This window comes from Thunnus maccoyii, chromosome 13 (genome assembly GCF_910596095.1).
Source record: "Thunnus maccoyii chromosome 13, fThuMac1.1, whole genome shotgun sequence".
Taxonomy (NCBI): domain Eukaryota; kingdom Metazoa; phylum Chordata; class Actinopteri; order Scombriformes; family Scombridae; genus Thunnus; species Thunnus maccoyii.
Window position 1 is genome coordinate 19,193,309 of NC_056545.1, and position 21,182 is coordinate 19,214,490.

At 37.5% G+C, this 21,182-nt stretch overlaps 1 protein-coding gene across 1 annotated transcript; it reads left to right on the forward strand.

Annotated features, from left to right (window-relative positions):
- Positions 1-510: 510 nt before the first annotated feature.
- Positions 511-13,199, forward strand: LOC121910546 (complement factor B-like). Its single transcript, XM_042431788.1, has 18 exons — positions 511-597; positions 2,663-2,885; positions 2,978-3,163; positions 3,291-3,467; positions 4,700-4,786; positions 5,705-5,844; positions 7,299-7,443; positions 7,531-7,665; positions 7,948-8,052; positions 8,156-8,293; positions 9,732-9,832; positions 10,323-10,443; positions 10,721-10,859; positions 11,142-11,218; positions 12,040-12,140; positions 12,227-12,356; positions 12,741-12,793; positions 12,955-13,199. The coding sequence occupies exons 1-18, from the start codon at positions 511-513 to the stop codon at positions 13,129-13,131; spliced, it is 2,322 nt and encodes a 773-aa protein (XP_042287722.1). The 3' UTR covers positions 13,132-13,199.
- The last annotated feature ends 7,983 nt before the right edge of the window (positions 13,200-21,182 follow it).

Consider the following 21,182-nt stretch of genomic DNA (forward strand, 5'->3'; position numbering starts at 1 on the left):
AGCATGAAAAACCTCACATTTCTTGCAATTATAAGTAAATTAAGAAAAAATATATTATTTTTTCTTTTCCTTCTGAGTTACCCTGCCTAAAGCTTCCGCTGGCAGCTCCTACATGCCACAAAAATGTCAGATGGAACAAATACTGAGGATTTTACAGAAGGAATCACCAGTAGTGTGATTTGTGCAGAGGGCGGCACTAGAGGAGAGGCATTGGGGTCAAAAGGATCAGTACAGGGTTCACTAAATTTCATAGAGATCAGTTAGATTATATGGTGTGTGAAGCTGACATTTTGGACAGTGTTCAAAATGGAAAAGCGTTTTCTCCTTTAGAAAGCGACTGCAGTTAATAAATTACAAATAAAAACATTACAACTGTTGCACGCTTACAAATTTTACAAACTCAGAAAGGTTCCTCTGTGAATTTCACAATAACGCTAATAATAAAGCTATACAATGGCCATTGATGTTTGACTTTTTATTTTTCTAAGGTAAACTGTAAAAATAGTGGTCATGTCCAGCCAACACAGGCCTGATCCCCAGCTGTCACTGACCGACTCATCCTTAAGTCCCCTTCTATCACCTGGAAAGCCTGTCTTGGTGAAAAAGAGACGCCTGCCTTTACTCTCACTTTGTCACATTTCATCAAATGTAGCTCACAAACCTTTTTAAAGGTGTAGCTATGTAACATCACATCTGCATCAATATACTGTCAAATCCAAATTATCAGGCCTCAATCAATCAGTCCTCTGAGAGGCAAGAGACACACCTGAAACAAATTGAGAGGCTGTTAAATTATCAGTTGTGTTTGTATTGTTTGGAAACAGAGAAGGAATTTCATCATTTTCAAGAAACAATGTAGGTGACTTGAAAATATGACGAGAAGTTTTGATGATGTTCAGCTTAAAACTGTTAAATACATAAAAGCTGTTCAGTGACCTTCAGTAGTTTAATGTTTGACTGATACAACCAACAATGTGTGTGTGTGTATGTTTGCAGTACATGCACACTTACCCTCAACCTTCAAGGTTTTGCTGTCCCCTGTTGAACTTTCAGTTTTAAAACACTGTATATTTTGGGGGGGGTACTGACTAACTGTTAGTATGACTTTTATCTGACCCTATGTATTTTACTGATTTTGAGTGTTGGACATGTGACATAAACATTCCATAATCTGCATGTCATTTTAGGTCATATGATATAGCCCTTCTTGGGGGGACCTTTAAATACAAATAATGGGTTTATGGTCAAGTTTGGAACTGTTCCAGATGTGGTATGTAATGATACATAATATGTTGTGAGGTAGCTGTCAACCACTTGATTGGAGGGCTCCCAACTGAATTAGTGCCCATGGAAAACCTATGTTATTCATGTGATAAGATACAGATGTGTAACCCTATATAAGTTGTGCACCGACAGTGGTACGTTGCCCAGACCATCTTTGTACATGGAATGGACCCGATGGCCATCGTCTAATAAACGTCTTCAAAATAAGAACTTCGTCAGCTCTTCCTTTGAACGATATCATCACATATCCTTCCTGTCACTAACTCTTCACAGTTGTATCCCAGTGAATCTTTCACCCTTTTGAGACTATTAGCAAAATCCTGAACAAATAAAGAGTGGTGAAGTCAGTCAAATTACTGCAGTTAACCATTGTGGTATGACAGAGTACACAATCAATAACTGAATCAACATGTCAACAAGCAATACTCAAATGTGCCTTCGTGTTTCGGGAAATGATGAAGCAAACGTTTGTACTTTGTCTTGGTTTCACAATTACTTTGTTTTTTCTGCCTGACATGTGACCGTGTGTGTACACATGGTGTGAAATCCTGGATGATTTGGACTACAGCATTAAAGAGGAAATAAATGTACGACTCCAGTGAAATCCTCTCATTTTTGTATTGTTCCCCAGTTTAAGGTTCAACATGGGATTTTCTGTCCACTGGATTTGGTTCACTGCTCTTTCATGTCTCCTCTGCATGGGTGAGCTCCTGTTTCAACTTCAGATAAAAGAAATTTAGTGACACATATTTTATATATCATTTGAATTTCTAAATGTTCCTAATTGTCTTCAGGGCATGGTTTCCTCATGATATTCATGTATTTATATTTATCTTATAGGTGGTGCTATGCTACCATTTGTTAAATAGTTGGACGTAATATTTTTTATATTTTAGAATTATATTTCTTCATTTATGGCAGAATTTTACAAAACAATCATGTGTAACTTTGAACAGGACTGCAATAATGTACAATTGTGTGGCAATTTTAAATGCTGCTGAAAAAGGTGAAAAACATCAATTTGACTAGTGAAGGTAAATTTCCAGGTGAAAAATACCATCCAATATTTTCTCTCCAGTCTGAACTATTTGCTTTCTGGAGCAGTTCAACATTAAATAGACCATCGAGAGTTTGTAAAAGTTATCATAATGACTGATTCCTGAAGTAAGATCATTTTATGTTCCTGTAAAGTGCTACTCTTAGTGCCAATTTTGAGTAATATTCATTGTGTTTTCACTGAAGCAGAAACATGAATAATGTGGTCAAATGTAAAATATACAACTTGTGATCACTGTGAGGAGTAGTGACTCAGCTTGTGAAAACAGTGGATGTGGAGGAAGCTTTCTAAAATCATAGATGTTCATCTACACCTTATAAGTGTCTTTTCTTTTCAGGTGGTGAAGTTTGGTGTGATTGCACAGAGGAGAATATGGAAATTGAGGGAGGTTATTACACACTGACCAAGAATCTGAATGTAGGCAGCATGTTGGTCTACCATTGTCCTGAGGGCTACTATCCATACCCTGATTTGATCCGTCTGTGTCAGCTCGATAGCAGCTGGAAACCAGCACCCAAACGTTTTCGTAAACAGAGATGCAAGAGTAAGTGATGTGAAGATGACGTGTTGCACCTTGCCTCAGGCCATCTGCTCTACATGATAATGTTGATCAGATCATTTTATCTTGTTTTGCAGTGGTTGAATGCCCAGACCCTAATGTGCTGGAGAATGGAAACGTGTCCCCTCCTCAGGAGAGGTACTTTGTGGGCAATGAGACCACGTATGAGTGCTACTCTGGATACAAACTACGTGGCTCATTCAGACGTGTTTGCTTATCAAACACGAAGTGGAGCGGCTCCACTCCCATCTGTAGCCGTGATGGTAAGTCCTGAACAGCAATCTGTATCCATCCCTACTTGTTCCTTCTCTTTTTTTCTTTCAGGTTTCAGATACATCTGAATTCATGACTGTTTTATGACTTATCTTTTGTCTTTTTTTCTCACCACAGCAGGAGATAATTGTGCTGATCCTGGCATCCCACCTGGTGCCTTAAGAACAGGGAATGTGTTTGATGTTGGTGACAAAGTGAAATACAGCTGCAGTACCAATCTTTTTCTGGTTGGGTCGAGCGAAAGAGTGTGTCTGGAGAGCGGCCAGTGGACTGGCCAAGAACCAGCATGCTACTGTAAGACAGATACCTACAAACTCTGTTGACATTTTGTGTTATTTGACCAAAGTTTTGCCATAAAAAGTTCTTCTGCATGACAGCTACCTGCAACAGCAAAGCTGCAACATTCAAAAGCAATGACTAGGGTTGTCGAGTTAATTAAGAGGCGTTAATGTGACATTTTCTTTAATATCTATTAATCTCATAGTTTTTATGCCAGTCAGTAAATGTCACTGAATGACTGAGTCCATTTCTGTGGTAGCCACTGACGCCACTGACGCCACAGCATCCAATAGAAAGCTAGCTCAGAGGTGACATCATGGCTTCAGCTCTCCATGGCACAAAAAGACCTATGCTGACCTAACTGTGACCTACATTTAATCAACAATGTTGTGGCATAGGCCAGTTTGTGGATGTTGGCTAGTTAGCACACTAGCTCATTCATTGACAACACAATTGTTAGCTATCTCACTAAGTAACTACAGTAACTAACTTGTATTTTGCATACAATCTTCACCTTTTGACGAGTTCCTGTTTCACAATAGTTTCTGTCTTGAAAAAAAAAGGCAGCTGCGTCTTTAATTCTGCAACTGTCTGTTGTTTGGGGTGAGTGAGTACCCAGTACAGTCCAAAGTGTCAGAATCAGAAACAGGCTTATTGCCAAGTAGGTTTGCACATACAATGAATTTGCCTCGTGGCAAATTGGTGTTGTGGTGCATAACAATCAAAAAACAAGGCAAGAGAAAACACAAGTAACCATACAAAGTAAGAGAAAAATACATCTACTACAAAAGACAGGTGATATAAATATATAAATAAAATTTACCATTAAAAAATAAAATATAGTAAAAATATATATTCTTTAAAAATCTAAGTGAAATAAACCCGCTGTTATTTTTTGAATTGACTCGGCTGGATGATGAATAGGTGAAATCAAACTGTATCAATGAACCTCTGCTACTGGTAGTGTTAGCGGGTGGGAAGCCAGTGAGGGATCATGCCCTATTGGTTGGTGAGAGTGCCTGTGCAGAAGCAGGTGGGATTTACACAGACATGCTAAGCACTCACTAGGACACAATCCCTCACCAACTTCCCACCCATGAACACTGAAATCTCCACCACTTTTGAACTGTTTTGCTTCAATAATGTTCACAGAAGCTGTTTTCTGTCTGCAGAGCTTTTTCTTTTGTGTCACTTTTCTTTGTTACATTTATTCCAACCCTTGTTCATGTGGCTTTTGCTTCTTGCAGACAGACACACCTATGACACTTCACAAGAGGTATCAGAGGCATTTGGCAGTGCAATCAAAGGCAGCCTCACCACTTATGAGCCAACAGGTAAGGTCATGGAACTAATGATATTATTATCTTTTTTTTTTAAATTTGATTGAAATTCTATTGTGATCATTTTTTACTACACTATAATTTAGTAGTGAGGCTGATGACATTTTGTCTCACTCAAAACGAGTGATAATTTTATATTTTATCCTCTTTTTTAGTTAATTGCACCAAAACTACTGACATTAAACAATAATTCTGCATATATTAATATAATCTAAACAAGCAAATCTGCAGGTAAGGATGTTTTTAATGTGTAACAAATTCAGAGGACACTGCCTTGTCTTCTCTTGTATTAAAGTATAGGTTCACAAGTTATCAAGTCTGTCTTGAAACAACAGTCAGGTCCCTTATATGAAAACTGAAAGAGGTTTTCTCACTGTAATCATTCCTCCTGTTCATACTGGCTATGAAAAGATCCCCTTCAAATGTATTCTATGTAAGTGATGGGGGCCAAAATCCACACAGTCATCTTGTGCAAAAATTTATTTAAAAGTTTATCTGAAGCTTATATGAGGCAGTCTGAGTTAGTCATGTCAAGTGGATATCTGCCACATTTACAGTCTTTTTAACATCAAATTACCTCTTTGTGTTCCCCTGTTGAGCTGCGGTGGAAGAATAGTAACAAAAAGAGGGACGTAGGCACTAAAAAAGACTGTAACGTTGAAACATATCTACTTGATTTGACTCATCCGGATGCCTGAATGGCTTCAACTTCTAATGGCCAGTATGAATAGAGGAATGATTAGCGCAAGAAAAACATGTGTCAATGTTCATTTGGGCACATGACTATTGTTTTAAGACAGACTTGAAAAATTGTGAACTCGTCCTTTAAGTGCTTGATAGATGACATTATATAGTATCATATGACATATATAGCTTATGGAACAGTAACAGTATTTGTTGTTGATGGTTCAGTTGACACACAGGAGGGGAGAAAAATCAGGATTTCAAAAACTGGGACACTAAACATCTACATCGCTGTGGATATTTCCGAGAGCATCCAAAAGGAATACATCCAAAATGCAACAAATGTTACAAAATCACTTATTTCAAAGGTGAGAAACAAGCAGCTTTTCTCTTGAGCTTTTTTCAAAAGTTTATATATTAAAGTTTTAGAGTGCTTTTTTAATGGAAAGGGTCGCCGCCACAGAACTCTTTCTCCTTCATGCTAAATTTGCCAACAGTCAGCAACATTGTACTGGGAATAGAGAGGTGAGTTACATTGTGATTGTTTTGCTGATTGTTGGCTCAATTTAAAGGATGCACATGGAGTGAAAGTAGAGATTGCTGTTAATGGATGCAGCAGTTAGTGTGACTAGTCTGGACATTTAATCAATTACTTGATCTTATAAAGAATAAAATGACATGTTAGAGTTTGTATTGAGCTTGGCAGAGTGACGCAAAGGAGGACAGTATTATCGGTGGGTCAGACAAATTATGTAGTTTAGCAAGTTTGCATTATTTTATATTTATTTAGAAGTATTTTTCTCACAAATACTCTGCATTTGGACCAGCCGGTATGGACACCCGAGGTGCCCGCTCATTGAGACCAAACCAACAGCCTGTCACATAACTGGCTCTTCCCTGATTGTCCGGATTGACGGACAAAAACGTATTGATAAAAAGTTGCATTTGAAAAAACAATGCTCATCTGGGAAAATGGCCTGATGAAATATAAACAGAGTTTCGGGGGGAAAAGTAGCACTGTTCATTTTTGAAACAAAAACTGCTAGAATGAAATAAAAATGACCCACAATAAACTTTAAGAAAAGAGATGCGTCTAAAACATTTATTGGATTTAACTTATGATTATGTCACTTATGATTATGTCACTTTTTTCTTTTTTTTCATAATGTCTTGTTTATTTATTTATTCAATTTTGAGCTCTTTGGGTTTCCATACATCCCCAACAGACTATGTTTTTTTTAATATACATTTTTAGCACAAACATACATTTTAGTTTTTAACTGATTCATGGAAATGAACAGTTTTGCCTCTTACTCATGTGACTATTATAATGATATTTATGGCTCTACAGAGAAATCAACTGCTTCCATAGTGATTTTTACAATGAAGTCATATATTGTACAGTATTTTTGGTGTGAGCTGACTTATGAAGCATTTAACTCTATCTGACACACCTTTAGGGCACATTTCACACACTGTGCACATAACATGTACAAACATAATCTCATCCCGTTTGGCTATTGGGACCATCATAATTTCATTATGAATTACACATCATAATCTTGACTGACGCTCCTTGGCGTTGGTCCCTTGGCTTGTTGTCAGTGCACACTGCGGGATACTCTTTATGCTGATAAATGGATCAATTACTCAACAAAATAACAACGATAAGCAGTTTGATACATGTGGAGGTGTTGCATTAATAAAACATTTCACAGCAGTTCCACAAGTTTGCATGTTTATACACATTCAGGTCAAAAGTTCATACAATACTAAAACTCATTCACCTTGTACTTAACTGATATTCTTTGTGTCTCCACAGATTTCATCTTTTAGCGTGAATCCAAACTATGAGGTCCTCTTTTTCTCCTCTCAAGTATTTAGACTTTCCAGAATTTTGGATTTCATGGATGGTAGAGAAACACTAAGCACTCTGATGACTAAATTGGACACTTTTACAGAAACCAGTAAGTCAAACAGATCAGACACATTGCTAAAAAAATAAACGGCTTGATCCTAACGTTATGTTTTACTGTGTGTTTGTGTGCTTTGAGTCAAAGACAGAGACACTGCTGGAACAAATCTGAACGAAGTCTTTACGACCTTCCTGGAAGACATGGCTTTGGTAAAGCAGCTAGTTAAAGATGAAGGTTTTAAGGAACATCGTCACGTCCTCATCGTTTTTACAGGTGGTCATTTCCTTTCCCTTTTGAGATATTTTATGTACTTATTTCTGCAATGAAGTTGCAATGAAGCTTTCACTGTAGGCAAATCATGGATTTAATACCTCAACCATTTAATGTGTGAAATATGCATGAATTCACTCCAGTAGTCTTATTACAACTGTAATCAAATTAGCACAGATTTAAAGTTGTTAGTATAAAGCCTGTATGAAGTATTAATAATACAATTGAATTATGTTTATGTAAGAGCAAAGGTTAAGCAGGGAAAACTGTTTTCTTTCATTGCAGGTGGTTATAATATGGGTGGTTCACCTGAACCAACTGTGAGAAAAATAAAGAACATGGTGTACATGAACCACACTGAGGGCATTCAATCACGAGAAGACTATCTGGGTGAGTTTTATATTTGATCTGTTGCAACTTAATTAAATTTAGCTTGAGTTAGTTTATGTGTCTCGACTCAGCGGTGATTGTGCTGCTTTTTATTCTGTTACAGACATTTACATTTTTGCCATTGGAGATGAGATCCTTGATGATGAGCTGAAGCCCCTCGCAACAGGGACTGGTGGCAGGCATTACTTCAGAATGCAAAATGACTTAATAAACTTGAAGGAAGACTTTGATGAAATAATTGGTAAGTCATCTCTGAAAGTAATGGCAGAGGGCTGAATGAATCTGGTAACACATTTTGGTCATTTCTACTTCAATTATTCATCACTACACCTTGTGTTTGCTTTTAAGGTCCCCCTCCACTCAAAAATGTGTTTTTCTTTGTGTTACTTCAGTTGGGTGTTTGAGCTTCACTGTGCAGAATGATATATTGCAGAGTTTGACACTAGAAGGCTGTTTTCACATTCATCTGCTGAAGGAGAAAAGTTTCTCTGTGCTTATCAAAAATCTAAAATTTAAGGGGTATACCTATGAGCAGCATTTGAGACACCACAACTAGTTTGGAGTCAATCGTGGACCAGTGTGAAACTTACACAAGTGTGAAGTGGAAAACTTGAAACAGTGAGAATGGACTTTACAGTGAAGTAGGAGATGTCTTGTGTCCACAAGTTAAATTTTTGAAGTGACAAATATTTGTATATTCATAGATTCTGGGTTTTTTAGTGCGTGAGAAGAAGTAGATGGGATTTAAGGATTTTAATGAGAAAATTGAACTTTTTTTGTGGAAAAACCATATCAGAGCATAGAGTGTTATATACAGTATACATCTTAAAACATGTCTGGAGGGGATCTTTAATCAGATATGGAATACAAAATGAAATCCAAGCCTTAATAAAGGCATTTATGTGTCACCGTTTACCTATAAGCATTCATCTCCAACCTCTAATTCGACACTAGAGAGATATAGGATAATAACTGGAGGACAGAACATGGTTCATTTGTCTCCTAAAGTACTTAAGAGCAGGTGGAAAATCACTCTGGATCTTATGGTGTCTCTATATGATACGTAGCCCTACACCACTGATGGTGAAGTGGACAGATAATGAAGAGGGTATCATATTTCTGTCTCCATTAAGAGGGTAGACCAGTAAAAACATAAGTTTAACAGGAAGACGACACCTTAGGAAGGGCCACACAAGTAAATAATGCATTTCAACATATATTTACATCAAAACCACACCATTGTCTCCATCTATTATCAACATTTGAACAAATAAATGTTAAACACTAGATAGTTGTCATATCAAGTATATAGTCTAAGAAGACTGTCAGTCAGTTTTATTTCTCACTCCGGGTTTTTTAGGGGCTCCCATTTTATGTTGCACTTCAATTTCCTCTGACATCTAGCTCTTGTCCCTACTGAGGTTTACTGCACTTATTGTAATTTTAGTTTGGATAAAAGCATCAGCTTTTTTAAATGTAAAAAATGTAGAAATGTAATGTTTTATATATGCAATTGGTTCAAGACACTGAACCCCAAATTGCTCCCAAAGCTTTGGACTAAAACATCTGCCAATTTGTAAAGTTTAGTGTCAATACTGAGCCTTTACTCTATACTGATATAACCATGAACTTGAGCAACGTTGAATTTGTTGTTTTATAATGCTTTTTTTTTCATGCAGATGCAGACGAAGTTTTGGGCATGTGTGGTCTTTACAATTCAACAACTGTAGGAAGTGACCAGAGGAAAAGGTTTCCATGGGTAGTATTCATTACTATCGAGGTGAATATTTCAGAATTTCTATTAAAGGTGCAGTGTGTAGACTTTAGTGGCATCTAGTGGAACGGACTTAGCAGAAATGGAATATAATATTCATAAGTATGCTTTAATTAGTGTATTCATTTGGTTGCAGTCTGCACCCTCATCGCTAGATATCACTGAATCCTACACGTGATTGGAAGACTGAATACAGTAAAATTAGAGGAATATACTTTCCACAAAGGAGAATAACTGTGACCAGTGAACGGTTATGCACAGAGATTTGGTTCAGTGACAACACAGTACCAGAGTCAGGGCCTCAGATGTGAGATTTTGTGGAAAAACTGCTTCCTAATTGTCTACCAGCATGCTTTGCTGTCCATGTTGTCTTTTGCTGTGGTGCCAGATGTTGTGCTGAGTAAACGCAAAAACAGGAAATCGGTTCTTGCTTCTGCATAATATATAACTATGACATTACATTATTTATTAATCCATTTATCATTTAAATTCTAAGAATGGGGGATCCAGAAATTGCCTTGGCTCTCTTGTGACCGAAGTGTTTGTGTTGACTGCTGCTCACTGCTTCAAATTTGGAGATAGGGAGGAGCACATCAGGGTTGACATTAATGATCAAGGTAAGTAAGTAAATTTTCCTGTGATGTCTGTATGTTTAATTATGTCTCCTCTCTTCAGTTACCTGAACTTGACGTATTGGCATTTTAGAAGTTTACATCAACAAAAATAAGTGTTACGGTACCCAGTGAAGTTATTTGCTTTGATAATGGATATTTCTAAGTTTCAAATTTGCTATAGTAAAGTATTTTGATTTTAAAGATACACATTTTCCCATACTGTCTACTACTACTCCTCATTACAGCAACAATAATACACTTGATTGTGTCTCTTTTACAGCTAGAAGGGTTAAAAAAATCAGGTTACACCCAAAATTCAATATCAAGGCTAAAGAGGATGAAGGCGTGCCGGAGTTCTATGACTATGATGTGGCTCTCCTTCAACTGGAGGAATATGTTGACTTCTCCTATTATATCAGGTAAGAGCTCTGTCTACATCACTGTTGCTGGGTTTATTGTTACATTCTCAGTCCTGCCTGAGGATTTATTGATAAACGCTTCTTACTGTGAAGATAATTTCAACAAACACACACAAACATGTCCACAGATTTAATAGATTAATCACAAATTCTGAAGTATGCTTAGTAAAATAACATTTGTAATATGGCATGTTTTTAAATAAATAAACATTCTGTGTTAAAAGCTGTTTACTTGGAACATCATCTTCTCTGTGTTATATTGTCTTTTGGCATCTCGTTCAGACCTGTTTGCATACCTTGCACCCAGGAGACCAGTGATGCTCTAAGACTGGTTGGTGCTTCCACCTGCAAGGACCAAGGTGACACACTGTGACACACTGTGACACCAATGCACAGCCTGGGGTTCATAAATACTAAAAATTGCTTATCTTTATGGAGTACTGGGCAATTTGACCTAAATTGACTCTTTTTACAGTCTGCAATACACTGCAATACATTAAAGTAACATTTGAGTTTATCTGATATTTCCAGCTAAATGAACCACAACTGACCATCTGCTAAGTCCTGCTTCCCTTAGTTGCTATTGCTGCCTTTCAAGCTTTTGTTCTCACACTGCACGTATTTTTTTAGTTTACAATGAGAATGTTGGTAGATTTTAGTTTGTAACTTTTTAATGTTTTCAGCTGATTTGTTTTACAGGAGAATCTTGTTAAAGGGATCTTAAATATGCACTTGATGACAAAATACATGATTTTGTGCAAAATTGCTAAAGCTGAACATCTGGAGCAGAGAGTCAGCATACTCATCAGTTGATGAGCCTTGTAGAAGACATGTAGCTTATTGCTAAATAAAGTAAAATTGTTTTTGTGTTGCAGTGAATTTAGTCCTAATATTTTAAATATGATTTGGAAAAATGAACTGTCATTCTATGATGGCTGATATGACGTTTTCACTTGTAACGTACAGCTTTTAGGATGACGACTAACCAATGTGTTTAGTGAATGTAATGTTATCTCAAATAACAAGTTTGGCTGGGGTTGCTGGAGCATAAACTTCTCTAAAACCAATAAAGGACAGAAGTGCTAGTCAGCCTAAATTCTGGATGTTCTTTTATCAACATTAGATCAAAACAGCTGGAGCCTCAGGTTTAATAACTGTATTTTTGTGGTCTCTCATATAGAGGATCTCCTGTTTAAGAATCATATTGAAGAACTCTATTTCCTGACAAAGTCAGGAAGCCATGTAAAGGAAAAAACTGTCCGCGCTAAGATCGGCGATAATGTGAGTTTTAAATGACTGAGCAGTGTTGTGTCTGATGTTCGTATCAAAACCCAAAAGTCAACTTGAGCTGGTTCTTCTTTTTACAGAGAGATGAATGCATCAGCCATGCGATAGAGGCACCAGGTATAACAACGAAAAATCCAGAGGTTGCTGTGACTGATAACTTCCTGTGCACTGGTGGTCTGGCTCCTCAGGTAGATCATATAGCATGTACAGGTATGTTCCCTCTATGTCATGTCTTTATCAATATCCTTATCACATTTATTGGGATATTTAGGCTTCTGTGAAATCCTGAGCCTTGTAGAAAGTGTGTGCACATACACAAAAATACTATTCAATTTCCAAAGTCTTCAGCCCTTTAAGTCTCAGTTATCAAGTAAAGTGTCAATCTGCCATAGAAGATTTCAGATTAGATGCATTTTATATACTTAAACATGAGCAACACTGGTGCAGATCTGTAAATGAGGCCCATTATTTTGGATGTAACCGTACGTGTGTGTGTGTGTGTGTGTGTGTGTGTATGTGTGTGTGTGTGTGTGTGTGTGTGTGTGTGTGTGTGTGTGTGTGTGTGTGTGTGTGTGTGTGAATTTGTTGGGACAGGCGACTCTGGAGGTGCTGTGGTCAAAGACTATCTCATGTATCGCACAATACAGGTAAACAGCTGTTCTTTTCCTTGTATCCAATCACAAAGTATCACCTGATGACAAATATTACTCAGAAGTAATATATTGAAAAGAAAACCCACTGAAATTATTAAATTTGAACGAGTAATTTCCTGTTGATCGTGTAAAGTAACCAACGATTTATTTCCCAGGTTGCAGTGGTCAGCTGGAGAACCAAGAATCTTTGCAAGTCAGGCAGTCAGACAATCTCAGACGCCACTTCCAGAGATTTCCATATTAATCTTTTCAAAGTTGTACCTTTCCTCAAATCAGTCCTTGGAGATGACACCCAGGATGAGTACGCACCACTTAAGTTTTTGGACAGCTAAATACATTTCCTCTGATTTGAGGTTGAGTTAGCCATATGACAGTATATAGAGTGAGATGATATCAATTTTAGATTCACTATTTGTTCATTTATGGCTTTTCTGTATGGAGTATTTATGATTTGTATCACTGTTATAATTTCCCTTTTTTTGACATGTAATAAATTCAATGTCAATGAGTCGATTTTATCAATAAACAAACAGACAAACTTTACAACATCACAGCGATATACTGAGTATCAATAACTTAATGTAGAATTAGAGTTAATGTTAGTGTAATTTAAATTACACTTTGTTTATACATTCACAATCACAGGTTATGGAACAGTTTACTTTTCTCAGGCCTTTTCTAAAACTGCATTAAAAAAAGGAATGACTGAAAGAATTACTACATTGCTGAAAAGGTTTCTGTAAATGTCTGTTACAGACATTTACATTTTTGCCATTGGAGCTGAGAACTATGATGATGAACTGATACCCCTCACAGTAGGCACTGGTGGCAAGCATGACTTCAGAAGGAAAAAAGGAAATTTGAAATAGGAAATAGGAATGTCAGTAATTAGTAAAATAAATGGTAAAATAAATGTCATTTATTAAATAAATGCCTGTTATAATTTCCGGGAGTCCAATGTGATGTATTTAATAGGGGTGTGCCCAAATACAAATACAAATGTTATTTGGCAAAGCACAAATTCTTTTTATGAATATTTGTTTCATACAAATATTTTAAAAATTATTTGTTTTTGGGAAGACAAAAAAAACTTGTCAAATACCAGCATGCAGGTCGGTTACATCGCTATCTCAGTGTCTCTCCTCTGCTCCGCTGTTGTCTATCAGCAGGTCTTAACGAGGGGAGTCACATCCACTTGCTACATGATGCACATTTCCTAATATGGACATCACTCCCAGAGTTGGGGGTGTTCCCCAGAGATAAAGCTGAGCAACTGACACAAGCGTAGTGCTCCCAAGGGACTCTCCATAACCTGTTGTTCCCCTTCTCCTTTCCACAATGTTAGGTAGTAAAACATAGGCAATAAATGAAAAGTGCAAAGCAATAATCACCTTTGAAGTTCTTGCCTATATGTTATGCGGTGTGCTGTCTCTGTGTTATGGGTGTATAAATAGGTAGAGGTCTGTCTGTAATGAGGCAATGAGTAAAGTTTTAGCTCAGTAATCAGCACAGTAATCTATGATCTGGGAGACTCAAGTTCGAGACCCGGAATGGGGATCTCCTTCTTAAGGTAGTTTATTCATGAACCCTTATTGTAACACTAATTTTCTAAAATTAAGAGCATAATAAAAACAAAAACAGGATTTTTAAACCTCTCTCCACTTTTATTCGAATGCAAATACAAATAATTTTGCTGCCTCAAAAAATACAGATACAAATACTGGTTTGTTTCATCATAGGATAAAGGTGATGACTCAGAACAACTTTGTTCTGATTTGCAGGGAGTCTTCCCTCTAAGTAGACAAGTGGACCCAAACCATGCCAGCAAAATGCCCCCCACAGCATAACAGAGCCACCGGATCCCCTCACTTTAGGGGTCAAGCATTCAGACTTGTACCAGCCTTTCCTTTATTTTGTCAACCGTCTATAGGATGATATCAATAAATTCATAATGAGCATAGATTAAAACAGCAATTAGCCATAAAGATATGTTATAAAACTATGTATCTTTATTAAAACATCATCAGTGAGTGATCTTTGGGAAACTGTTTGATGAACCTTCAACACTGTAGTTAATGTTTTCGCTGCTAGATGCCGCTGGAGCGTGCTTCTTGGTGACATCACCTTTGTTAAATCCCAAAACTCCGATGAATGCAGGTGTCTCTCGCCGGGTGTGGGGCGCGCCTGTAATCCAAGTTACCGGGAGGCTGAGGCTGGAGGATCGTTTGTGCTCAGGAGCTCTGTGCTGCGGCGGACTATACCGATCGGGTGTCCGCACTAAGTTCGGTATCGATATGGTGCTCCTGGAGGAGCTCGGGACCACCAGGTCGTCTAAGGAGGGGTGAACGGGCCCAGGACGGAAACGGAGCAGGTCAAAGCCCCCTTGCCGCTCAGTAGTGGGATCGCGCCTGTGAATAGACGCTGTAGTGCAGCCTGAGCAATACAGCGGGACCCAGTCTTTTTACACTCTGCACACTTTACAACAAACAGCTGTGACAGCTTCATGTTCCAGGAAGAAACCTCAGAAAGCAATGCAGTTTAGTCTATGCCACACTGCCTCCACCTGGAGAAGAGGAGCAATTAGTAGAAATCGCACTGTGGAGCACCACAGACACACATCGCTGTAACACTAGAACTATAATGTGTTATAACTATTTTGTCGTATACTATAACTCAAGTTTTTACGGTGGTGGAAGAAGCAAGCAAAGTATTATCTACCGGCCTCATACACAACTCCCACAATACCATCACACATAGCACAGAGGGCTTTGGGGTGAGAAATTTCCATTACAATTTACATCAGAACACATAATTTGCTCCTTTACAGAGCTATGCATCACTCAGGAGGACATCAGTTTTCCCATAGTATGACAAGACATCTTCATGATCCAATATTAACTCTATGACTATTTTTTCCTAAGTTACACAGTTTACAGATCATACAGCCTGGTAAAATTACTGACACAATTTGGGAATGTTTTAAAGTTTATAACTTCTGTAAAGCAAATATTTACAAGAACCTGCTGGTTTATTGTAATATTTTGTGCATTATATGCTAATTGTCTGCTAACAATGTGCACACTGCATGTGGTGACCGGAATTTCAGTGTCTCCTGCAACAGAAATTCAAATCTTACCTCCAAAGCATATTTGGCATACTGTAAAAATTTGGGTGCTGTCTGTTAATACTCGGTGTGCTCGTGCTATATAGTAATATTTAGGGAAGTGTATATTTTTTTATTTTGGGAAGAACAGTTTTCTCCTGAACTCTTGGCTCAAACTGTTGTGAGAAATATTCTATTTATCAATGAATTTGAGTTTCAGATGTTTATTTTACTCTTTCATTTCATTTTATGTTAGTCATCACGGCTATGTGACATCACAGAGGATGTCCATATTGATGTCCCATCAGTTCTCAGGTGACAGCAGTGGTTATTTGATTCATCCATGACAGCTTCCAGGCTTGTACACGAGATTATGAATAGGACCTCCTCCTGCCATCAGCCTCCATTCCACACTCCCTCACAGGGAACGTAGAGGCTCTGTTGCACTGCAGCACCATGGCAGCCCACGCCTCAGCCGTCGGTAAACTGCAGCCGAGGGGAGTCCTCGATAGCCGCCAGGTGTCATGCACCACTGAGCTCAAGCTTGCGGTGCATGACACCTGAGGGCCCTGCCAGTGCATAGACCTGGCCGAGTCTGACGTGCTGGTATGCAAGGCCCAGGCGCCATGGGAGCTTCACAGCCTGAATATTTGCTGCTGCTTCTTTCTCTTTTCTTTTCTTTTCTCTTCTTTCCTCATGCTTTCTTTCTTCACTGCATGCATACATTTATATACATTTGTGTAGGTTTATGTACATTTATGTTTATGTACGGTTATGTATATTTTTGTACGTTTATGTAGGCTACATTTGACGCACTGTGCGGGGCGCACTTGACTGAGATGTTCGCCACATCACTGATCTGTAATGTGTCAACAACACACAGACCGGTATTAAGTACTTTTACATGTACACTGTTTGCCTGTTACAACTCGTCCTGGCTTTAGTCCTGTTCAGGATATGCCTGTATGAGTCTTACATTATCCAGGTTTCTGATGGTCTGTGTCGGTGTGACAAGTTCTGTCATTTCTGCGTTAAGGTGGCATCTATTCTTATCTGCATATTAGTTATCGTTGTCCTGACCACGTTTATATTATGTTATGTCAACTTCATTGTCAAATTCATAGTCCATTAGAAATATACAATATAAACAATGTACAATACATAGCCTACATTAAAATAAAAAGAAAAAAATATCACCATTTTTTATTTATTTATTTATTTATCTTTAATAATAGTCAGTTATACCATTCTTCAAAACTATATTCCCTCATTTGTTGTTTTGATGATGGTGGTGGAGAGCGCTGTCTAACAGGTCAGTCCAAAATCTCCCATAGGTGTTCAATTTGGGTTGAGATCTGGTGACTGCCAAGGCCATAGCATATGATTCACATCATTTTCATACTCATTAAAAACATTCAGTGACCCCTAGTCAACATAATTTGGGGCGTTGTCATCCTGAAAGAGACCACTCACATCAGGATACTGGGCTCTCTGCATATCTCTAGTATTTAAATGTCTTGTTTTGTCAATCCAAAAGTTCAAAACCCTAATATTCAGTTTACTGTCATGTATGACAAAGAAAAGCATCAAATTTTAAAATCTGAGAAGCTGAAACCAGAGAATTCCCGATATTTTTGCTTAAAGTGACTAAAATCATTATCACATTTCCAAAATAGTAGCTGATTTATAATATGTTGATCGACTAATCGTTGCAACTCCACTTGTGTTACAAAACTGTAGATGAAAAGAGGCTCTTGTGTTTCGCCTTCTGTTTTTATGTGCATATTTATCTGTCTCACATCGCAGATTAGCACGTAGCTCTTTTGTTTTTAATGTATCCAAACTGAAAGCTTACTTTGCTTGTTTTTCCAACTTTAATCCTGTTCTGAGCAGAAATGTGCTCTTCTAGTCTTTTGTGACTTTGCTCACCAGATAAATATTTCTGGCATATCAACTCAGCTTCCTGTAGCATAGCAGTTTATCAAGAGGATACCTGGTTACAACTGTGTGTGTTAAAGTGGCTGGAGATCCACTGCTGTCTAAAGGACAAAGTGATGGCTGTGAATGATGGTGATAATAATGAAGAAGCATTCATACTCTCCATAAGCTCCTTCTCCCAGAGTCTGAACAAGGTCCCAGTCCTGCACAAAAGGCACCGCCATGCTAAAGACAGAAAACACAGTCTGTCACAGAAAAACACACATTTCAAGGCTAATATTTACTCGTACCTATTATTTAATGACTTCTCTCAATACTGTCACCTCTAAACAGTGTCTGTCCATCTAAGATAAACTACTTTACCTGTCAACAGCGCTGTTAAATGTCATTAACTTACTTATCGTACTACGACAAACAAAAACAGAAAAAACCCGGTGAAAAGCAGACTGTTGTTGATTTGTAGTTAGTTGGTTATCTTGCCTGCACAGCCTCCCTCAGCCCGCAAAAAATAGTTAAACTTTTACATGTGTTTGATACAGCAACTGCAGTGATTTTGGCACAAATTTGGTGCGTAACTTCCGTCGTGTTCGTCATTTCCGCTTCTTCTTCACGTCCTCTGTGCGTCCTACGTCATCGCGTCCTGTTGCCAAACATGTTGAAAATCACATTTTCTAGACTTTTTATTTTTCTCCATGAATGACTAATGTTATATTATGACATCTGATTTTTGCATCTGTCGTTTTTGTTTTTGTTTGTTGTTGTTTCGTTTTTTCATCTTCTTACTGCTATTCGGCTGTTAAGTTTTACAAATCTATTGTCTGTTGATATTTGTATCTGTCTATCTATCTGGATATTTGTATCTGACTCATCATTTATCTGAATTTTGCTTCTGTAACTCTTGATACATGCATTCACGTTGAAGCTTTATGTTTGTACAACTGTTCTGAACGTATGTTGCAGTGAATTAAAAAAAAAAAAAAACATTATTCACTACAGTTTTACAAAAAACCCTCCACATACAAAAATCCTCATAAAATATATTTAAAGATAAATAATAAAGCTTCCCTTTGTTGCTATTTATTGTAACTTGTCAAATTATGAGGATGCTTAAGTCATGAATGTGCACAATGTAGGTCTAATAAAAATGTAATAAATACTGAAATACACTGAGAGAATACCTCCATCTTCACAATCCTCAAAATTTGCTATCTTATTGATGGAAAATGTTACAAAATACTGGGACTGTAAGCATGAAAAACCTCTTACTATGCCAACATTTCTTGCAATTATAAGTATATTAAGAAAAAATATATTATTTTTCCTTCTCCCTTTGAGTTACCCTGCTTAAAGCTTCTGCTGGCAGCTCCTACATGCCACAAAAATGTCAGATGGAACAAATACTGAGGATTTTACAGAAGGAATCACCAGTAGTGTGATTTGTCCAGAGGGCGGCACTAGAGGAGAGGCATTGGGGTCCAAAGGATCAGTACAGGGTTCACTAAATTTCATAGTGATCAGTTAGATTATCTGGTGTGTGAAGCTGACATTTTGGACAGTGTTCAAAATGGAAAAGCGTTTTCTCCTTTAGAAAGCGACTGCAGTTAATAAATTACAAATAAAAACATTACAACTGTTGCACGCTTACAAATTTTACAAACTCAGAAAGGTTCCTCTGTGAATTTCAAAATAACGAAGCTATACAATGGCCATTGATGTTTGACTTTTTATTTTTTTAAGGTAAACTGTAAAAATAGTGGTCATGTCCAGCCAACACAGGCCTGATCCCCAGCTGTCACTGACCGACTCATCCTTAAGTCCCCTTCTATCACCTGGAAAGCCTGTCTTGGTGAAAAAGAGACGCCTGCCTTTACTCTCACTTTGTCACATTTCATCAAATGTAGCTCACAAACCTTTTTAAAGGTGTAGCTATGTAACATCACATCTGCATCAATATACTGTCAAATCCAAATTATCAGGCCTTAATCAATCAGTCCTCTGAGAGGCAAGAGACACACCTGAAACAAATTGAGAGGCTGTTAAATTATCAGTTGTGTTTGTATTGTTTGGAAACAGAGAAGGAATTTCATCATTTTCAAGAAATAATGTAGGTGACTTGAAAATATGACGAGAAGTTTTGATGATGTTCAGCTTAAAACTGTTAAATACATAAAAGCTGTTCAGTGACCTTCAGTAGTTTAATGTTTGACTGATACAACCAACATTGTGTGTGTATGTTTGCAGTACATGCACACTTACCCTCAATCTTCAAGGTTTTGCTGTCCCCTGTTGAACTTTCAGTTTTAAAACACTTTTGGGGGGGGGGTATTTTACTGATTTTGAGTGTTGGACATGTGACATAAACATTCCATAATCTGCATGTCATTTTAGGTCATATGATATAGCCCTTCTTGGGGGGACCTTTAAATACAAATAATGGGTTTATGGTCAAGTTTGGAACTGTTCCAGATGTGGTATGTAATGATACATAATATGTTGTGAGGTAGCTGTCAACCACTTGATTGGAGGGCTCCCAACTGAATTAGTGCCCATGGAAAACCTATGTTATTCATGTGATAAGATACAGATGTGTAACCCTATATAAGTTGTGCACCGACAGTGGTACGTTGCCCAGACCATCTTTGTACATGGAATGGACCCGATGGCCATCGTCTAATAAACGTCTTCAAAATAAGAACTTCGTCAGCTCTTCCTTTGAACGATATCATCACATATCCTTCCTGTCACTAACTCTTCACAGTTGTATCCCAGTGAATCTTTCACCCTTTTGAGACTATTAGCAAAATCCTGAACAAATAAAGAGTGGTGAAGTCAGTCAAATTACTGCAGTTAACCAGTGTGGTATAACAGAGTACACAATCAATAACTGAATCAACATGTCAACAAGCAATACTCAAATGTGCCTTCGTGTTTCGGGAAATGATGAAGCAAACGTTTGCACTTTGTCTTGGTTTCACAATTACTTTGTTTTTTCTACCTGACATGTGACCCTGTCCCTGTGTGTACACATGGTGGGAAATCCTGGATGATTTGGACTACAGCATTAAAAGAGGGACAATAATAAAAACTGTACTGGATTTATTTAAATGTCTTTCATGATAGGAACCAAAGATCTTTTTCTTCTCCTTTTTTTTTTGCACATCGTAAGAGTTTTAATATTAAAAAAAAACACTACTGAAGGTGATTTTTAATACAGTACATAATGAATATAATTAAATGAAAGTAACCTGCTTATTTCTATATTAGTAAAATGGATTGAAACACAAGTTATTTTAATCTACCTGATATCTAATGCAATGTCTTTTTTTTGAGAGACACACACTA